We start from the raw sequence: 14,251 nt of genomic DNA, 5'->3' as shown, positions 1-14,251 counted from the left end.
CCTCCCGCCCCGCCCCTCCTCGCCCCGCCCCTCCCCGCCCGCCTCGCCCCACCTCGCCTCGCCCGCCCCGCCCGCCTCGCCCCACCTCGCCCCGCCCGCCTCGCCCCTCCTCGCCCCGCCCAGTCCCTCCCGGCCTCGCCTCTCCCCGCCGCTCCCCGCCTCGTCCCGTCCCGACCCTCCCCGCCTCGCCCCGCCCCGTCCCTCCCCGCCCCGCCCCTCCCCGCCCCGCCCCGCCCCTCCCCGCCCGGCCTTGCCTCGCCTCGCTTTGGTTAGATGCGCTCGGCGCTCCATAGGCTCCCTGGGGGGCGCGCGTGCACGCACGGACGTCCAGCACGCACGCACATCCAGGACGCACGCACGTCCAGCACGCACGCACGTCCAGCACGCACGCACGCACGTCCGGCACTTACGGCCGCGGCGGCCTCAGCGCCGGCCAGAGGGGACCAGACCGCCGGCCCCGGCGAGCGGCATGCGGCGCTGAGGAGCGGCGGCCCAGCATCGCGGAGCCATGAACCTCCTGCCGTGTAACCCTCACGGCAACGGGCTGCTCTACGCCGGCTTCAACCAGGACCACGGTGAGGAGGCGCGAGGCGCGGCCCTGTCGCCCTGCCTGCCCGGGCCTTCCCGCAGCCCGGGGTCCCCGACTCTCCGGCCTCTTCCGGGCGCCCCTTTCCGGCCAGGCTTTCCCACCCGGGACCCCAGCCCCGCCCGAGCTTCCCTCCGAAGTCCCCGGCTCCGGCCCTCGCCGCCGCTCCCAGCCTCAGCCGGGGTCCGGACCAGGCCCGAACCGGCTCCCACCCTCCCGGCCTTTCGTCCCCCGCTCAACCCCGGGTTGTGGCCGCTCCCGGCCGGCGGTCCCGGGCCGAGGTCGAGGTTGGTGGGAGACGGCGCAGAACCCCGGCCTCCTGCGCGGCCGCCCCTCCGCGCGCGCCACGCCCACTCGGGTCCCCTGGCTCCCTGCGGGCTCCCTGGTTATCGGGATTTTCCGCGCAGCGTGATTGACGCGCTGCGCGGAACCCCGTTTTGCCCCCTGCTCCTTTCAGGGTGTTTAGCAGGTAGCCCGTGGCTGAGCCGAATCCGCTTGGGTTCACTGGAGCCGCGGAGTCGGCGCCCCTGACGCCTCTGGTGGCGAGTGGCGCGGGTGGGGTGCGGGTCCCCCCTCTCCCGTCAGTTTCAGTCGGAGACTCACTCTCCCCGCCCCCACTCCCCGGGATTTTTCCTCGTGTTTGGTGGAATAAAATGACTTAAGGGAGGCCCGAGGGAAATCCTACTTCTTTTCCCATGTCGGAATCCAGGTGTAAGCACTGGATGATTTAAAGCGCCCAGGGAAGGTGACCTCCTTCCCCGCAGGTGCTTCAGAGCGGCGCGGTCGGGTTCCCGCGGGAGGCGGGCGGGACCGGGATTCGGATGGTTGCCTCCCCCCCTCCCATTTGAAGGGCGCACTTCCCAAAGGTCATGATGGGGAAGAAAAGGAATGACCGTTATTCCGAGACAGACTTCTGCGAGCCTTTACGTGTTGGTTTTGGAAGTTTTGTCTTTGAAGAGAATCCAGGCAGGTGCTGTATGATCCCGTATTTGTGAAGACAGTTTTATTTATTTATTTATTTTATTTTGAGGCGGAGTCTAACTCTGTCGCCCAGGCTGGTGCGATCTGGACTCACTGCAACCTCCTCCCGGGTTCAAGCGATTCTCCTGCCTCAGGCTGCGGATTAGGTGGGATTACAGGCGCCCACCACCACGCCCGGCTAATTTTTGTATTTTTAGTAGAGACGGGGTTTCACCACGTTGGCCAGGCTGGTCTCCAACTCCTGACCTCAGATGATCCCCCCGCCTGGGCCTCCCAAAGTGCTGGGATTACAGGCGTGAGCCACCGCACCCAGCTGGATTACACGTACTTAAAAGAACTCGTCAGTGATTCTGATGCCCTGGGGCCAATCAGGCTTCCTGGGCGCTGCCAGCTTCCCCAGGGTTGTGTGCTGGGGTTTCTCTGGGAAGAAAGTTTTGCTGAGATGGCAAGGGAGATGCCCAGCTTCCTCAGAGGGTGGTTTCCAACCATCTGGTGTTTGTAATGCCTTCTTTTTACTGAAGTGTGCTATACCTGTAGAAGGGTGGATAGATCGTAAGTGTTCAAGTGATGAATTTTCCAAACTGAACACAGGTGTCACTAACAATTAAGAAATTGAACATACCTGGCCACCCTTGATTCCAATAAATGCTCCCTACCTGACTTGTGACGTCATAGATTAGTTTTGCCTACTTCTGTACTTTATTTTTGTACTTTTTTTTGTTTCTAGCTTTTTTTGTTTTTGAGACGGAGTTTCACTCTTGTTGCCGAGACTGGAGTGCAATGGCTCGATCTAGGCTCACAGCAAACTCCGCCTCCCAGGTTCAAGCAATTCTCCTGCCTCAGCCTCCCAAGTAGCTGGGATTACAGGCATGCACCACCACGCCTGGCTAATTTTGTATTTTTAGTAGAGATGGGGTTTCTCCATGTTGAGGCTGGTCTCGGAACTCCTGACCTCAGGTGATCCGCCCGCCTCAGCTTCCCAAAGTGCTGGGATTACAGGCATGAGCCACCGTGCCCGGCCGTTTTGTAGCTTTCTTTTTTTTTTTTTTTTTTTGAGACGGAGTCTCGCTGTGTCTCCCAGGCTGGAGTGCAGTGGCGTGATCTCGGCTCACTGCAAGCTCCGCCTCCCAGGTTCACGCCATTCTCCTGCCTCAGCCTCCCAAGTAGCTGAGACTACAGGCGCCCGCCACCACGCCCGGCTAGTTTTTTGTATTTTTAGTAGAGACGGGGTTTCACCATGTTAGCCAGGATAGTCTCGATCTCCTGACCTCGTGATCCACCCGCCTCGGCCTCCCAAAGTGCTGGGATTACAGGCTTGAGCCACCGCGCCCGGCCGTTTTGTAGCTTTCTTACTCAACATCATATTTGTGATTTTTTTTTTCTTCTGTATTGTTGAGTATAGTTGTAGATCTTTTTTTTTTTTCTTTTCCGAGACAGAGTCTTGTTCCCACCCAGACTGGAGTGCTGTGGTGTGATCTCTGCTCACTGCAACCTCCGTCTCCTGGGATCAAGTGATTCTCCTGCCTCAGGCTCCCAAGTACCTGGGATTACAGGCGCCCGCCACCGTTCCCAGCTAATTTTTGTATTTTGAGTAGAGACAGGGTTTCACTGTGTTAGCCAGGCTGGTCACGAACTCCTGACCCCGTGATCCGCCCACCTCGGCCGCCGAAAGTGCTGGGATTACAGATGTGAGCCACCATGCCCAACCAGATCATTCTTGATGTACAGTATTCCTTTGTGCAGACATACAACAATTCATATATCCATTCTACCATGGTTGGGCATTTGGGTACTTTCCGGTTTTTGGCTATCATAAGCATAATATGAGTAGTGAGAATAATGATTATTCTAGAACATGTCTTTCAGAGAGCATATGTTCACATTTCCACAAGGCATATACTCCTATATACCTAGAAGTAGAATTGACAGTATAGTAGATAGTACAAATAGTTTTCCAAAGTGGTTGTACCACTTTGCCCTCAAATGGCAGGTCTGAGAGTTCCCAAGGCTCTACACCCAGCTCACATTTGGTGTTTTCTCTTATTTTTGGTCATTTTGGTGGCTGTGTAAATCTCTCTGTGTTGTTTATTTGCATTTTCCTGACTTCGTGTTTCTTGACCATTTGGATATCCTCTTGTGACATGTCTAAGTCTTTTGCCCATTTTTCTATTGAGGACTTTGCCTTTTTCCTGTGGATTTCTAGGAGGTGGTTTGGGTATTTCTATTTTTATTTTTTTTTGAGACAGAGTCTTGTTGTGTTGCCCAGGTTGGAGCGCAATGGCGTGATCTCAGCTCACTGCAACCTCCCCCTCCCAGGTTCAAGCGATTCTCCTGTGTCAGCCTCCCGAGTAGCTGGGATTACAGGCGCCCACCACCAAGACTGGCTAATTTTTTGGTATTTTTAGTCGAGATGGGGTTTCATCATGTTGGTCAGGCTGGTCTCGAACTCCTGACCTCAGGTGATCCACCTGCCTTGGCCTCCCAAAGTGCTGGGATTACAGGCACATGCCACCATGCCTGGCTAATTTTTGTATTTTTAGTGGGTTTCACCATGTTGGCCAGGGTGGTCTCGAACTCGTGACCTCAGGTGATCTGCCCACCTCGGCCTCCCAAAGTGCTGGGATTACAGGCGTGAGCCGCCACGCCCGGCCTGTTTTGTTTTGTTTTTTTGAGCTGGGATTGCAGGCGTGAGCCGCTGCGCCCGGCCTCGAATGGGAATTTTAAGAGGCCTTTGCGTTGGTCTTTCACACCCACTTGTGCAGTCATTGCAAGGAACCAGACTTCGCGACATTTCATGTGAAAAATAATTGGGCAGTTTGTTTTTTTCTCTTTCCCGCCACAGCTTCGTAGAGCCAACAGTTGGACATGGCATTTCAGGAGACGGATGCAGTCCTTGGGTCATACACAAGCATTAACACACTGTCATCTTCGCACTTAAGCGCTTTGTTCAGTTTCTAACGGTGCCGTTCTCTTGTGTGGCTGGTGTGTGGCTTGGAGACAGTGACCAGGATGAGTGACCTGGATAACTCATTGAGACTCTGACAGGGTTTTAAGGAGTGAGGATGATTTATAGGTGGGACAAAGTCACGGGAGACCACCCTGTAAATGGGAAAGAGCATCCTTGCCTCACCTTCCCGGTTCCTGGATCTAGGACTACCTCTTGTCTCCCAGCACCCTGCCCTCCCCTCACCCGGTGTCCACAGTGGGTGGGATTGTCTGCTTGGTGGGTTTCCTCTAGAGGTGTCCTTTGCATTTGTCACTCATTGCCCTCCAAGCCTGGGCCACGGGGATGCCACAGAAGGACCCTGCAGTGGGGAAGCTGTGTGAACAACTCCAAGACTCCTTTGCTAAAGGACAAACAAAATGTCCCTCATGAATGTGCTTGTCACTTAGTAACATTTCCGCAAGGAAAGGAGTTGTGACTTAGCACCTGTGGTGCCTGTGTGGTTTCAGCATCTGCAGGAGTTCGCAGTAGTTGCCGTTTCTCCAGACCTGGGGATTAATGTCTGTCTTACACTTCTGCTTTAGGATGCTTTGCGTGTGGGATGGAAAATGGATTCCGAGTCTATAACACTGACCCACTGAAAGAAAAAGAGAAACAAGGTAAGAATTAACGGACATTTCCTGGTTTCTCCCTTTTCCAACCCTCAGAGTCTAAATTTAACCTTGCAGGTGGAGCAGGGAGGGGATGGCTGTTTCTGAGAAGTGGGTAGGGTTCATGGCCCCTCGCCAACTTGGAGGGAGCTGTCCTCTTTCTTCTGTTGAGCTTCTATAGGTGCTGAGGGATCCAGGAGTGTGCTGAGCAGGTTTGTTCACTGGCCTGATTTCTCTAGTGAACTCTAGATCAGCGTGAACTTCTCGTGCCTTTTTCCTGTCACATCAGGGATTTTTGGCAGCAGAAACCTCTTTTCAAATAAAATCTCACCTGTAACCCTGGGATGTAAAACAGTAAGTGGTCCTTTATGTCTGGGAGTTTATTTTGTAAGTCAGGGTGCATTTCCTCAGGCTGCATCCACAGTGTGTACATTTGAGTCCTGGTTATGCCCTTTACCAGGTTGCTGTGCAACCTTGGGCAAATTTCTCAGCCTCCTTGGACCTCTTCCCACCCCCCCTTTCTGAGACAGAGTCTCGCTGTGTCGCCCAGGCTGGAGTGCAGTGGCATGATCTCGGCTCATTGCAACCTCCGCTTCCCGGGTTCAAGCGATTTTCCTGTCTCAGGCACACGCCACCACGCCCAGCTAATTTTTGTATTTTTAGTAGAGATAGGGTTTCCCCATGTTGGCCAGGCTGGTCTTAAACTTCTGACCTCATGATCTGTGCACCTTGGCCTCCCAGAGTGCTGGGATAACGGGTGTGAGCCTCCCCGCCCGGCTACCTCTCTTTATATGTGAAATAAGGTTGATAACAATGACTGCCTCATGGAGCTATTGTGAAAATGAGTCGGAGTGCGTCAGACACACAGATCAATGCCTGCACACACGTTAGGTGCTGTGGAGTGTGTGATGCCACCATCATCATCAGGAGTAGCACCCGCATTACTCTCAGAGGAAGTCAGTGGAATTAGCCAGTGTTACAGGTGAAGTTGGTGGCTTTTCATGCATCTAATTTATAGTTACTTTGTTTCACTTGGAACAGTAAATTGGGACAGTTCTGCTTTATGCAGATAAGTAGTTGCAAAATGTTTTAAAACAGCTTGACTTGCAAATCTCAGGATACTTTTTACTAAATTGACCCAGAAGCTTACAGAAGAGTTGCAGGCATTGGTGTCCAAGTTGAATCATTAGCAGCTGTGTGGGAAAACTCCCAACCATGTTTCCTCTCCGCTCTTAACACCATGACAGATGTCAGCACAGAAGAAGACTTCTGTGACTGAATGTGGGACTGACACCATCTACCTAGAGACAGAGTGAGATCCCACAGGCCGAGGGCTCGGTCCCCAAGACTGCCCCAGCCCCACCGTGCTTGAGTCTGGGCCTTCTAACCTTCAGACAGAAATGCTGCTGCTGATGTGATGGGCAGAGCTCAGCGGGGACGCTTGGTTGCCTACTGCTCGCTTCCTGCTGCGCAGCCTGGTTCCTGACGGACCACCACTGCCCGGGGCTGCGGACCGCCGTAAAGGACACTGCCAAGAACACAGATGAGGGCAAGCGCAGGACAGGGTGTGGGGGATGGGCCGTGGAGTTTCCAAGCCCTCCCTGGGCGGCCGCCCTCCAGGACCTTCCGTGTGCTCAGCTGACCGCTTGGATTTTTATGTGTTTTATTTTTTTACTTCAAAATTCATTTTTCTTTGATTTTTTTCTCTTTTTTTCCACATGTGTTACAAAAAATACTTTTTGGAGATATATATATATATATATATATATATATTTTTTTTTTTTCTTTCTTTTTTTTTTTTTTTTTTTTTTGATGTCTTGCTCTGTCGCCCAGGCTGGAGTGCAGTGGTGTGATCTCGGCTCACTGCACACTCCGCCTCCAGGGTTCAGGCCTTTCTCCTGCCTCAGCTTTCTGGGTAGCTGGGACTACAGGCGCCCGCCACCACACCCGGCTATTTTTTTTTTGTATTTTTGGTAGAGATGGGGTTTCACTGTGTTAGCCAGAATGGTCTTGATCTCCTGACCTTGTGATCCGCCCACCTCGGCCTCCCAAAGTGCTGGGATTACAGGCGTGAGCCACCGCACCCCGGCCACCTCTTGGATTTTTTTTTTTTTTTTGAGACGGAATCTTGCTCTGTCGCCCAGGCTGGAGTGCAGTGGCGTGATCTCAGCTCACTGCAAGCTCCACCTTCTGGGTTCACGCCATCCTCCTGCCTCAGCCTCCTGAGTAGCTGGGACTACAGGCGCCCGCCACCTTGCCCGGCTAGTTTTTTGTATTTTTTAGTAGAGACAGGGTTTCACCGTGTTAGCCAGGATGGTCTCGATCTCCTGACCTCGTGATCCACCCGTCTCGGCCTCCCAAAGTGCTGGGATTACAGGCTTGAGCCACTGCGCCTGGCCGGATTTTTAAGGAAGCTTCATAGTATCTGCATTCGTTCTCCCAGTGTGTAGGGCGGGACCCTCTCTACGGAGGGTCTTCAGACCTGCAATCAGGTGGAGAAGGTTTGAGTTCTGCCTTAGCAGGCGACAGGAGGGCAGGAGAGAGATTCTCGTTCCTGAGGCCTGACACACCCAACATTATAACAAAAGACTGTAGCAGGGTCTGGGTGTTAGGAGCCAGGAACCGCCAGTGAAAGCCTGTCTGTGTCTCATAACACCACAACAGCGTATTAGCAACTGCTTCCTAATTAATGAAGTGTTTACAGTAAGTTCAACATTTCTTATAAAAATGAATGTGACGGCCCATATGGTGACTCACGCCTGTAATCCCAGCACTTTGGGAGGCTGAGGTGGGCAGATTGCCTGAGCTCAGGAGTTCGAGACTAGCCTGGGCAACACGGTGAAGCCCTGTCTCTACTGCAAATACAAAAAGTTAGCCAGGCGTGGTGACGTGTGCCTGTAATCCAAATTACTGGGGAGGTTGAGGCACGAGAATCACTTAAACCCGGGAGACCGAGGTTGCAGTGAGCCGAGATTGCGCCACTGTACTCCATCCTGGGCGACAGAGCAAGACTCCATCTCCAAAAAAAAAAAAAAAGTTAAACATCTAAAACTTCTAAATTCCAGAAAAGTATACCATTGTCATGGTTTAGTGCGTCATTCACGTACCCAGTCCTGTGCGTCTGCTGGCTCGGCCGTGTCTGGGGCAGGCTGTCCCTGAGCTTAGCATGCAGTCAGTTCTCACACGTGTGTGTGTGTGGTGTGCTCCCATTTCCAGATTATGTGAGTAGATAGGCCCTAATGTGAGATGGATACGGTAGGGCCACACTGTCTTTTTCATGGCACATTTAAACAGTTTGTCTCTGCACTTAGACTCACCTGCTGCTCTGCTTCTGGCAGCTTACAGTTTAACAGTGGAGAGCAGGCCGGGCACGGCGGCTCACGCCTCTAATCCCAGCACTTTGGGAGGCCGAGGTGGGCAGATCACGAGGTCAGGAGATCGAGACCATCCTGGCCCACATGGTGAAACCCCATCTCTACTGAAAATACAAAAATTAGCTGGGCGTGGTGGTGCGTGCCTGTAATCTCAGCTACTCAGGAGGCTGAGGCAGGAGAATTATTGAACCAGGGAGTCGGAGGTTGCAGTGAGCCAAGATCTTGCCACTGCACTGCAGCCGGGTGACAGAGCGAGATTCCGCCTCAAAACACACACACACACACACACACACACACCCCAGTGAAGACACACACACACACACCCCAGTGAAGAGCAGCAGCAGACTTGCCCTTGTTCCTTTTTATTGTAGTACTTGGCTTTCCTGAGTGGTGGGGAAGGAAGCCTGCGTTGCAGTGTGTCCTGGATCTGGGCTTGTGCATGGTTCTCTGCAGCGTGACTGTGGTATTGAATAAGGAGCCTGTGGGCTCTGAGCAGGACGCCTCTTCCAGATACACCTCTGCCACTTGGCAGGAGCAGGAAGCTGGTGGTTCAGGGAAGCCGCCTTGGGGATCTGCTCCTTCAGTCTTGGGGGGCAGCGTTCCCCCACCCTGCTCCACGACATAGGTCCTGCATCCATTGTACACCAGGTTTGTTCTTTCCAGAGATGGGCTGGCTGTTCTACTCTAGGAGGCCCCTGGACCCCAGGGAAGCAGCCCAGAGTGGAGAACGCAGCTTGTCACGGTCCTCATAGTGGTGCTGTGAGATCACAGCTCAGGACTCGGATTCAGACATACCGTACACGGCCGAGAGTCTACTGCCAAAAACGTTCACTGGTCATGGGAACAAATAGCAGTGTTTCAAGAACGGTACTTGAAGTATCCAGTGGTTGTAGAAATGTAAGAGTGTGTGGAAAAAGTCAGCTCCACTCGTCACTTAAAAACACAGCTCTCGGCCGGGCGCGGTGGCTCAAGCCTGTAATCCCAGCACTTTGGGAGGCTGAGGCGGGTGGATCACGAGGTCAGGAGATCGAGACTATCCTGGCTAACATGGTGAAACCCCGTCTCTACTAAAAATACAAAAAAAAAAACTAGCCGGGCGAGGTGGTGGGCGCCTGTAGTCTCAGCTACTTGGGAGGCTGAGGCGGGAGAATGGCGTGAACCCGGGAGGCGGAGCTTGCAGTGAGCCGAGATCACGCCACTGCACTCCAGCCTGGGCGACAGAGTAAGGCTCCGTCTCAAAAAAAAAAAAAAAAAAAAAAGACACAGCTCTCGCGTATTACAAAGCTGAATAGAACCTGGGTAACTGGGGCCCGGCCCGGCCAGTGAGCTTGCTGGGTCTGCACGGTGGACAGAGGTGTTCCCAGGCATTCCGCTGTCTTCAGTGCGGCCTGCTTATGCCATGTTCAGACACCCCTTTCCCCATTGTCTTTGATTAGTTTCTTGTCTTTGGCAGCAGGCTCTGTTGGGAGAGTCTGGGCCTGTGGAGGTGAGGTGTAATTACATATTTTGGTTTTCATCCTGGCTGGTAACTCCCACAGCCCTGGTTAGTCTTTTTGTTTCAATATTGGCCCTCAGGGGAGGCCTCTGACCTCCTTCTACCCCTGTTCACCCTAACGTGTCCTGTCTCCCCACCGCCACCCCACCTTTTTCTTTCTTTCTTTCCTTTCTTCTTTCCTTTCTTCCCTTTTTTTCTTTCACAGAATCTCTTCCAAGCTGGAGTGCAGTGGCTCCATCTTGGCTCACTGCAACCTCCACCTCATGGGTTCAAGTGATTCTCGTGCCTCAGCCTTCCAAGTAGCTGGGATTACGGGTGCCTGCCACCACACCTGGCTAGGTTGTTTTGTTTGTTTGTTTGTTTTGTATTTTTAGTAGAGATGGGGTTTCACTGCGTTGGCCAGGCTGGTCTCGAACTCCTGACTTGAAGTTATTTGCCTGCCTCGGCCTCCCAGAATGCTGGGATTACAGGCATTAACCACCACGCCCCCACCCTTTCTAATTGTGGGTCTTAAGACCCTCCCCAGAGAAGGCCGCACCCTCTGCCCCTGGGGAAGGAATGCTGATGTCACGAAGCTTCCATAAAATCCCAGGGAGACAGGGTTCAGCAAGCTTGGTGGAAGCTCTGCGTCCTTCCCCGAATACCTTGCCCTGTGCATCTGTTCATCTGTGTCCTTTGTAATATTCTTTGTTATAAACTGGTAAACATGAGGAAGTGTTTCCCTGAGTTCAGTGAGCTGTGTCAGCAAATTGAATCCAAAGAAGGGGTCACGGGAACCCCAACTTGAAGCTGGTCAGTCAGAAGTTTTCAAGGTTCTGACTTGCGACTGGTGTGTGGTGCAGACAGTCTTGGGGACTGAGCCCTCAACCTGAGGATCTCACACGTCTCCAGGCAGATGCTGTCGACTGAGTGAGAGGATACCCGGCTGGGGTTTGCTGTGTGGTGTCTGCTTTGGTCACAGAAGTCTTCTGTGTTGATAACTGTGTGAGAGCAGAGAGAGACCATGATTAGAGGAGAGAGTTTTTCTCCACCACAAGGACTGGGGTGTACCTCAAGTTTTCCTCAGCTGATGTTTAGTAGGAGCCTGTTTTGTGTCCTTCTCAACCTATTGCTGCAGTTTTAGTTGCTATTATAGAGAAGTCCAGCAGCTAGGGACCCTTAGAGATGCAGACGCTGACATCCTGGGCAGACTTGGGCATTTCTTCTTTTTGTTGGATATAGAATGTTCCAGGAGTAAATGCTCGGTGCTGCGAAGTAAACCAGCACTCAGGCAAAAGTTTAATTCTCTCAGCAAGGCAATTTACTTCTGCAGAAGGGTGCCACTTGCATCAGTCAAGATGGCAAGAGCACAGAGAACAAAGGAGACCAAGGGGATCTTATCCTGAACGCAGTCCCTGTCTCTGCGTCACTCCCCCATGGGCTGGGGTCGGACGGCACAATCTGAGCTGACCTGATTGGCTACTTGTACATGTTTTTCTCAATATAGAAGGGGAGGGGTGTGAGGTACAGAAGTGGAGCGTGTGAGACGTGCAGTTCCGGGGAACACTGGATACAGGCAACCGAGGGAAGAGGTGTGAGTTGTTGATTAGAGCTGACGGGAAGCAGGTAGGCTATTTACAGTAACTGGGGGCAAGGAAGAACAAGAAAGTTGAGTTTGAGAACAAAGGATAAGGAAGTTAGCAGGCTAAATAAACCCTTTGAAGAGAAACTCAGAAAGATTTATTGTATCTTACATTTCTCTGTAACAAGGACTGTTCTTTGTAATATTTTAGTACCAGCCCTTGGGGTCTGGAACGTAGGAGGCTCTGAAAGTAACCCTGGTCTTTCTGTGGGGAGACCCTCTCTCCCTCTTCAGCCGCAGGAGGTGGGGGCCAGGTGCTATGGGAGAATCTCTTTGGCAGGGGTTTAAAAGTCCTCTCTAACTCCTGAAGTTGGGCTGTTACCTCTGATTACTTTTCATTGCAGGAAAGGCCTTCACTCTCCTCCTCTGCCTCTTCTCTTGATTCTGAAAAATCTGTTCTTTTTTTTCTTTCCATGGTTAAAACTCAGAGACTGCATAGCTAACTGTGCTGGTGACTGACTGCGTTTGTCTTAATTCTTAATTCTTTTTTTTTGTTTGTTTAAGACAGTCTTGCTCTGTCACCCATGCTGAATGGGTGCGATCCCAGCTCACTGCAGCCTCTGCCTCCCGGGTTCAAGCGATTCTCCTGCCCCAACTTGCTGAGTAGCTGGGATTAGACATGCATGTACAGGCCTGAGCCACCACACCTGGCCTTTTTATTTTTTTTTAATTGAGGCAGTGTCTCACTGTGTTGTCCAGGGTGATCTTAAACTCCTGGCCTCAAGTCATCGTCCCGCCTTGGCCTCCCAGAGTGCTGGGATTACAGGTGTGAGTGAGCTGCTGCCACCACGCCCGGCAAATTTTGTATTTTTAGTAGAGACGGGGTTTTTCCATGTTGGTCAGGCTGGTCTCGAACTCCCGACCTGAGGTGATCCATCTGCCTTGGCCTCCCAAAGTGCTGGGATCACAGGTATCAGCCCCTGCACCCAGCCAACATTTCTTCTCTTAACCATTAGCCAGAATCACATCTTGCTAAGGGAATGACTTGTTGCTTTTAGAACTTGAAAAGACGGCTGCGCACAGTGGCTCACACCTGTAATCCCAGCAGTTTGGGAGGCCATGGTGGGTGGATCGCCTGAGGTCAGGAGTTCGAGACCAGCCTGGCCAACATGGCGAAACCCGTCTCTACTAGAAATGCAAACATTAGCTGGGTGTGATGATGAGCGCTTGTAATCCCAGCTACTTGGGAGGCTGAGGCAGGAGAATCGCTTGAACCCAGGAGGTGGAGGTTGCAGTGAGCCGAGATCGTGCCATTGCACTCCAGCCTGGGTGACAAGAGCGAAACTCCATCTCAAAAAAAAAAAAAAAAAAAACCTGAAAAGACGACAGATGAAGCATTAATAACTTTATTAATAAGCCTAAGATCACGTAGTTTATAAAAGGGCTAAACTTTGTCTCTCAGTTGAATAGTGTTTGAAGAACACACGAGTGACCTTGGCATGATTCTCAGGTCACTCAGATGTGTGTCTAAAACTTACTGAACCTACATTGAGGAAACAGTTACACTTCTAACACCTGGGGCGAAGCAGGTCTTTGGTGGCAGCATTTGAAAAAAAAGGTAAAAAAGCATGTAAAATAAAATTTACCATCTTAACCATTTTTAAGCGTATAGATCAGTAATGTTAAATATATTTACATTGTTGTTAAACAGACCTCTAGAATTTCATCTTGGAAAACCAAACTCTGCATCCATTAATTCTCTCTCCCCTGTCTCCTAGTAAGCACCATTCTGCTTTTCTGTCTCTGTGGACTTGACTGCTGTAGGGACTTGCTATGAATGCCATCATATAGCACTTGTTGTTTTCCGCCTGGCTTATTTCACTTAGCGTAGTGTCCTCTAGGATCTCTGTTGCAGCCTGTGTCAGAATTTCAGGCCAGGTACCACGGCTCACCCCTGTAATCCCAGTGTTTTCAGGGGCTGAGGCGGGAGGATTGCTTGAGGCCGGGAGTTTGAGAGCAGTCTGGGCAACATAGTGAGACCTTATCTTGAAAAAATAATAAATGAGAAAGAATTGCTTCTGTTTAAGGCTGAGTAATAAATCATTGCACGTGTGGAGCACGTGTTGCTTATTCATTTCTCCACCTGTGGACTCAGGTCCTTCTGCATCCTTGCTATTATGAATGATGCTGCTGTAAGCGTGGGTGTGCAGGTATCTCTTCCAGACCCTGCCTTGAGTTCTTTTGCTTATATAACTAGAAGTGGGATTGCTGGATCATATGGTAACTTTTTTTTCTTTTTCTCTTCTTTTCTTTTTTTTTTTTTTGAGACGGAGTCTTACTCTGTCACCCAGGCTGGATGGAGTGCAGTGGAGATCTTGGCTCACTGCAGCTTCCGCCTCCTGGGTTCAGGCAATTCTCCTGTCTCAGCCTCCCGAGTAGCTGGGACTACAGATGTGCACTGCCACTCCAGGCTAATTTTTGTCTTTTTAGTAGAGTCAGGGTTTCACCATGCTGGCCAGGGTGGTCTTGATCTCCTGACTTCGTGATTCCCCCGCCTAGGTCTCTCAAAGTGCTGAGATTATAGGTGTGAGCCGCTGCATCCAGTGGTCATATGGTAACTTTTTGATTTATAAAAATTAGGTTTTTTTTTTTTTTTTTGA

At 51.6% G+C, this 14,251-nt stretch overlaps 1 protein-coding gene across 3 annotated transcripts in view; it reads left to right on the top strand.

Moving 5' to 3' along the window:
* The first annotated feature begins 404 nt into the window (after positions 1–404).
* WDR45B (WD repeat domain 45B) overlaps positions 405–14,251 on the top strand; it is a 33,324-nt gene continuing 19,477 nt past the window's right edge. For all 3 annotated transcript variants that reach the window (XR_012426384.1, XM_065532182.1, XM_045376377.2), the window contains exons 1-2: positions 405–575; positions 5,096–5,170. Coding sequence is in view for 2 of the 3 variants with exons in the window: in XM_065532182.1 (XP_065388254.1) it covers positions 509–575; positions 5,096–5,170 (142 nt within the window). In the remaining variant the exon portion in view is untranslated. The remainder of the gene's footprint in view (positions 576–5,095; positions 5,171–14,251) is intronic.

Source organism: Macaca fascicularis, chromosome 16 (genome assembly GCF_037993035.2).
Source record: "Macaca fascicularis isolate 582-1 chromosome 16, T2T-MFA8v1.1".
NCBI lineage: Eukaryota > Metazoa > Chordata > Mammalia > Primates > Cercopithecidae > Macaca > Macaca fascicularis.
The sequence above is the reverse complement of the archived record's forward strand: the minus strand, read 5'-3'. Positions and strand labels throughout refer to the sequence as shown.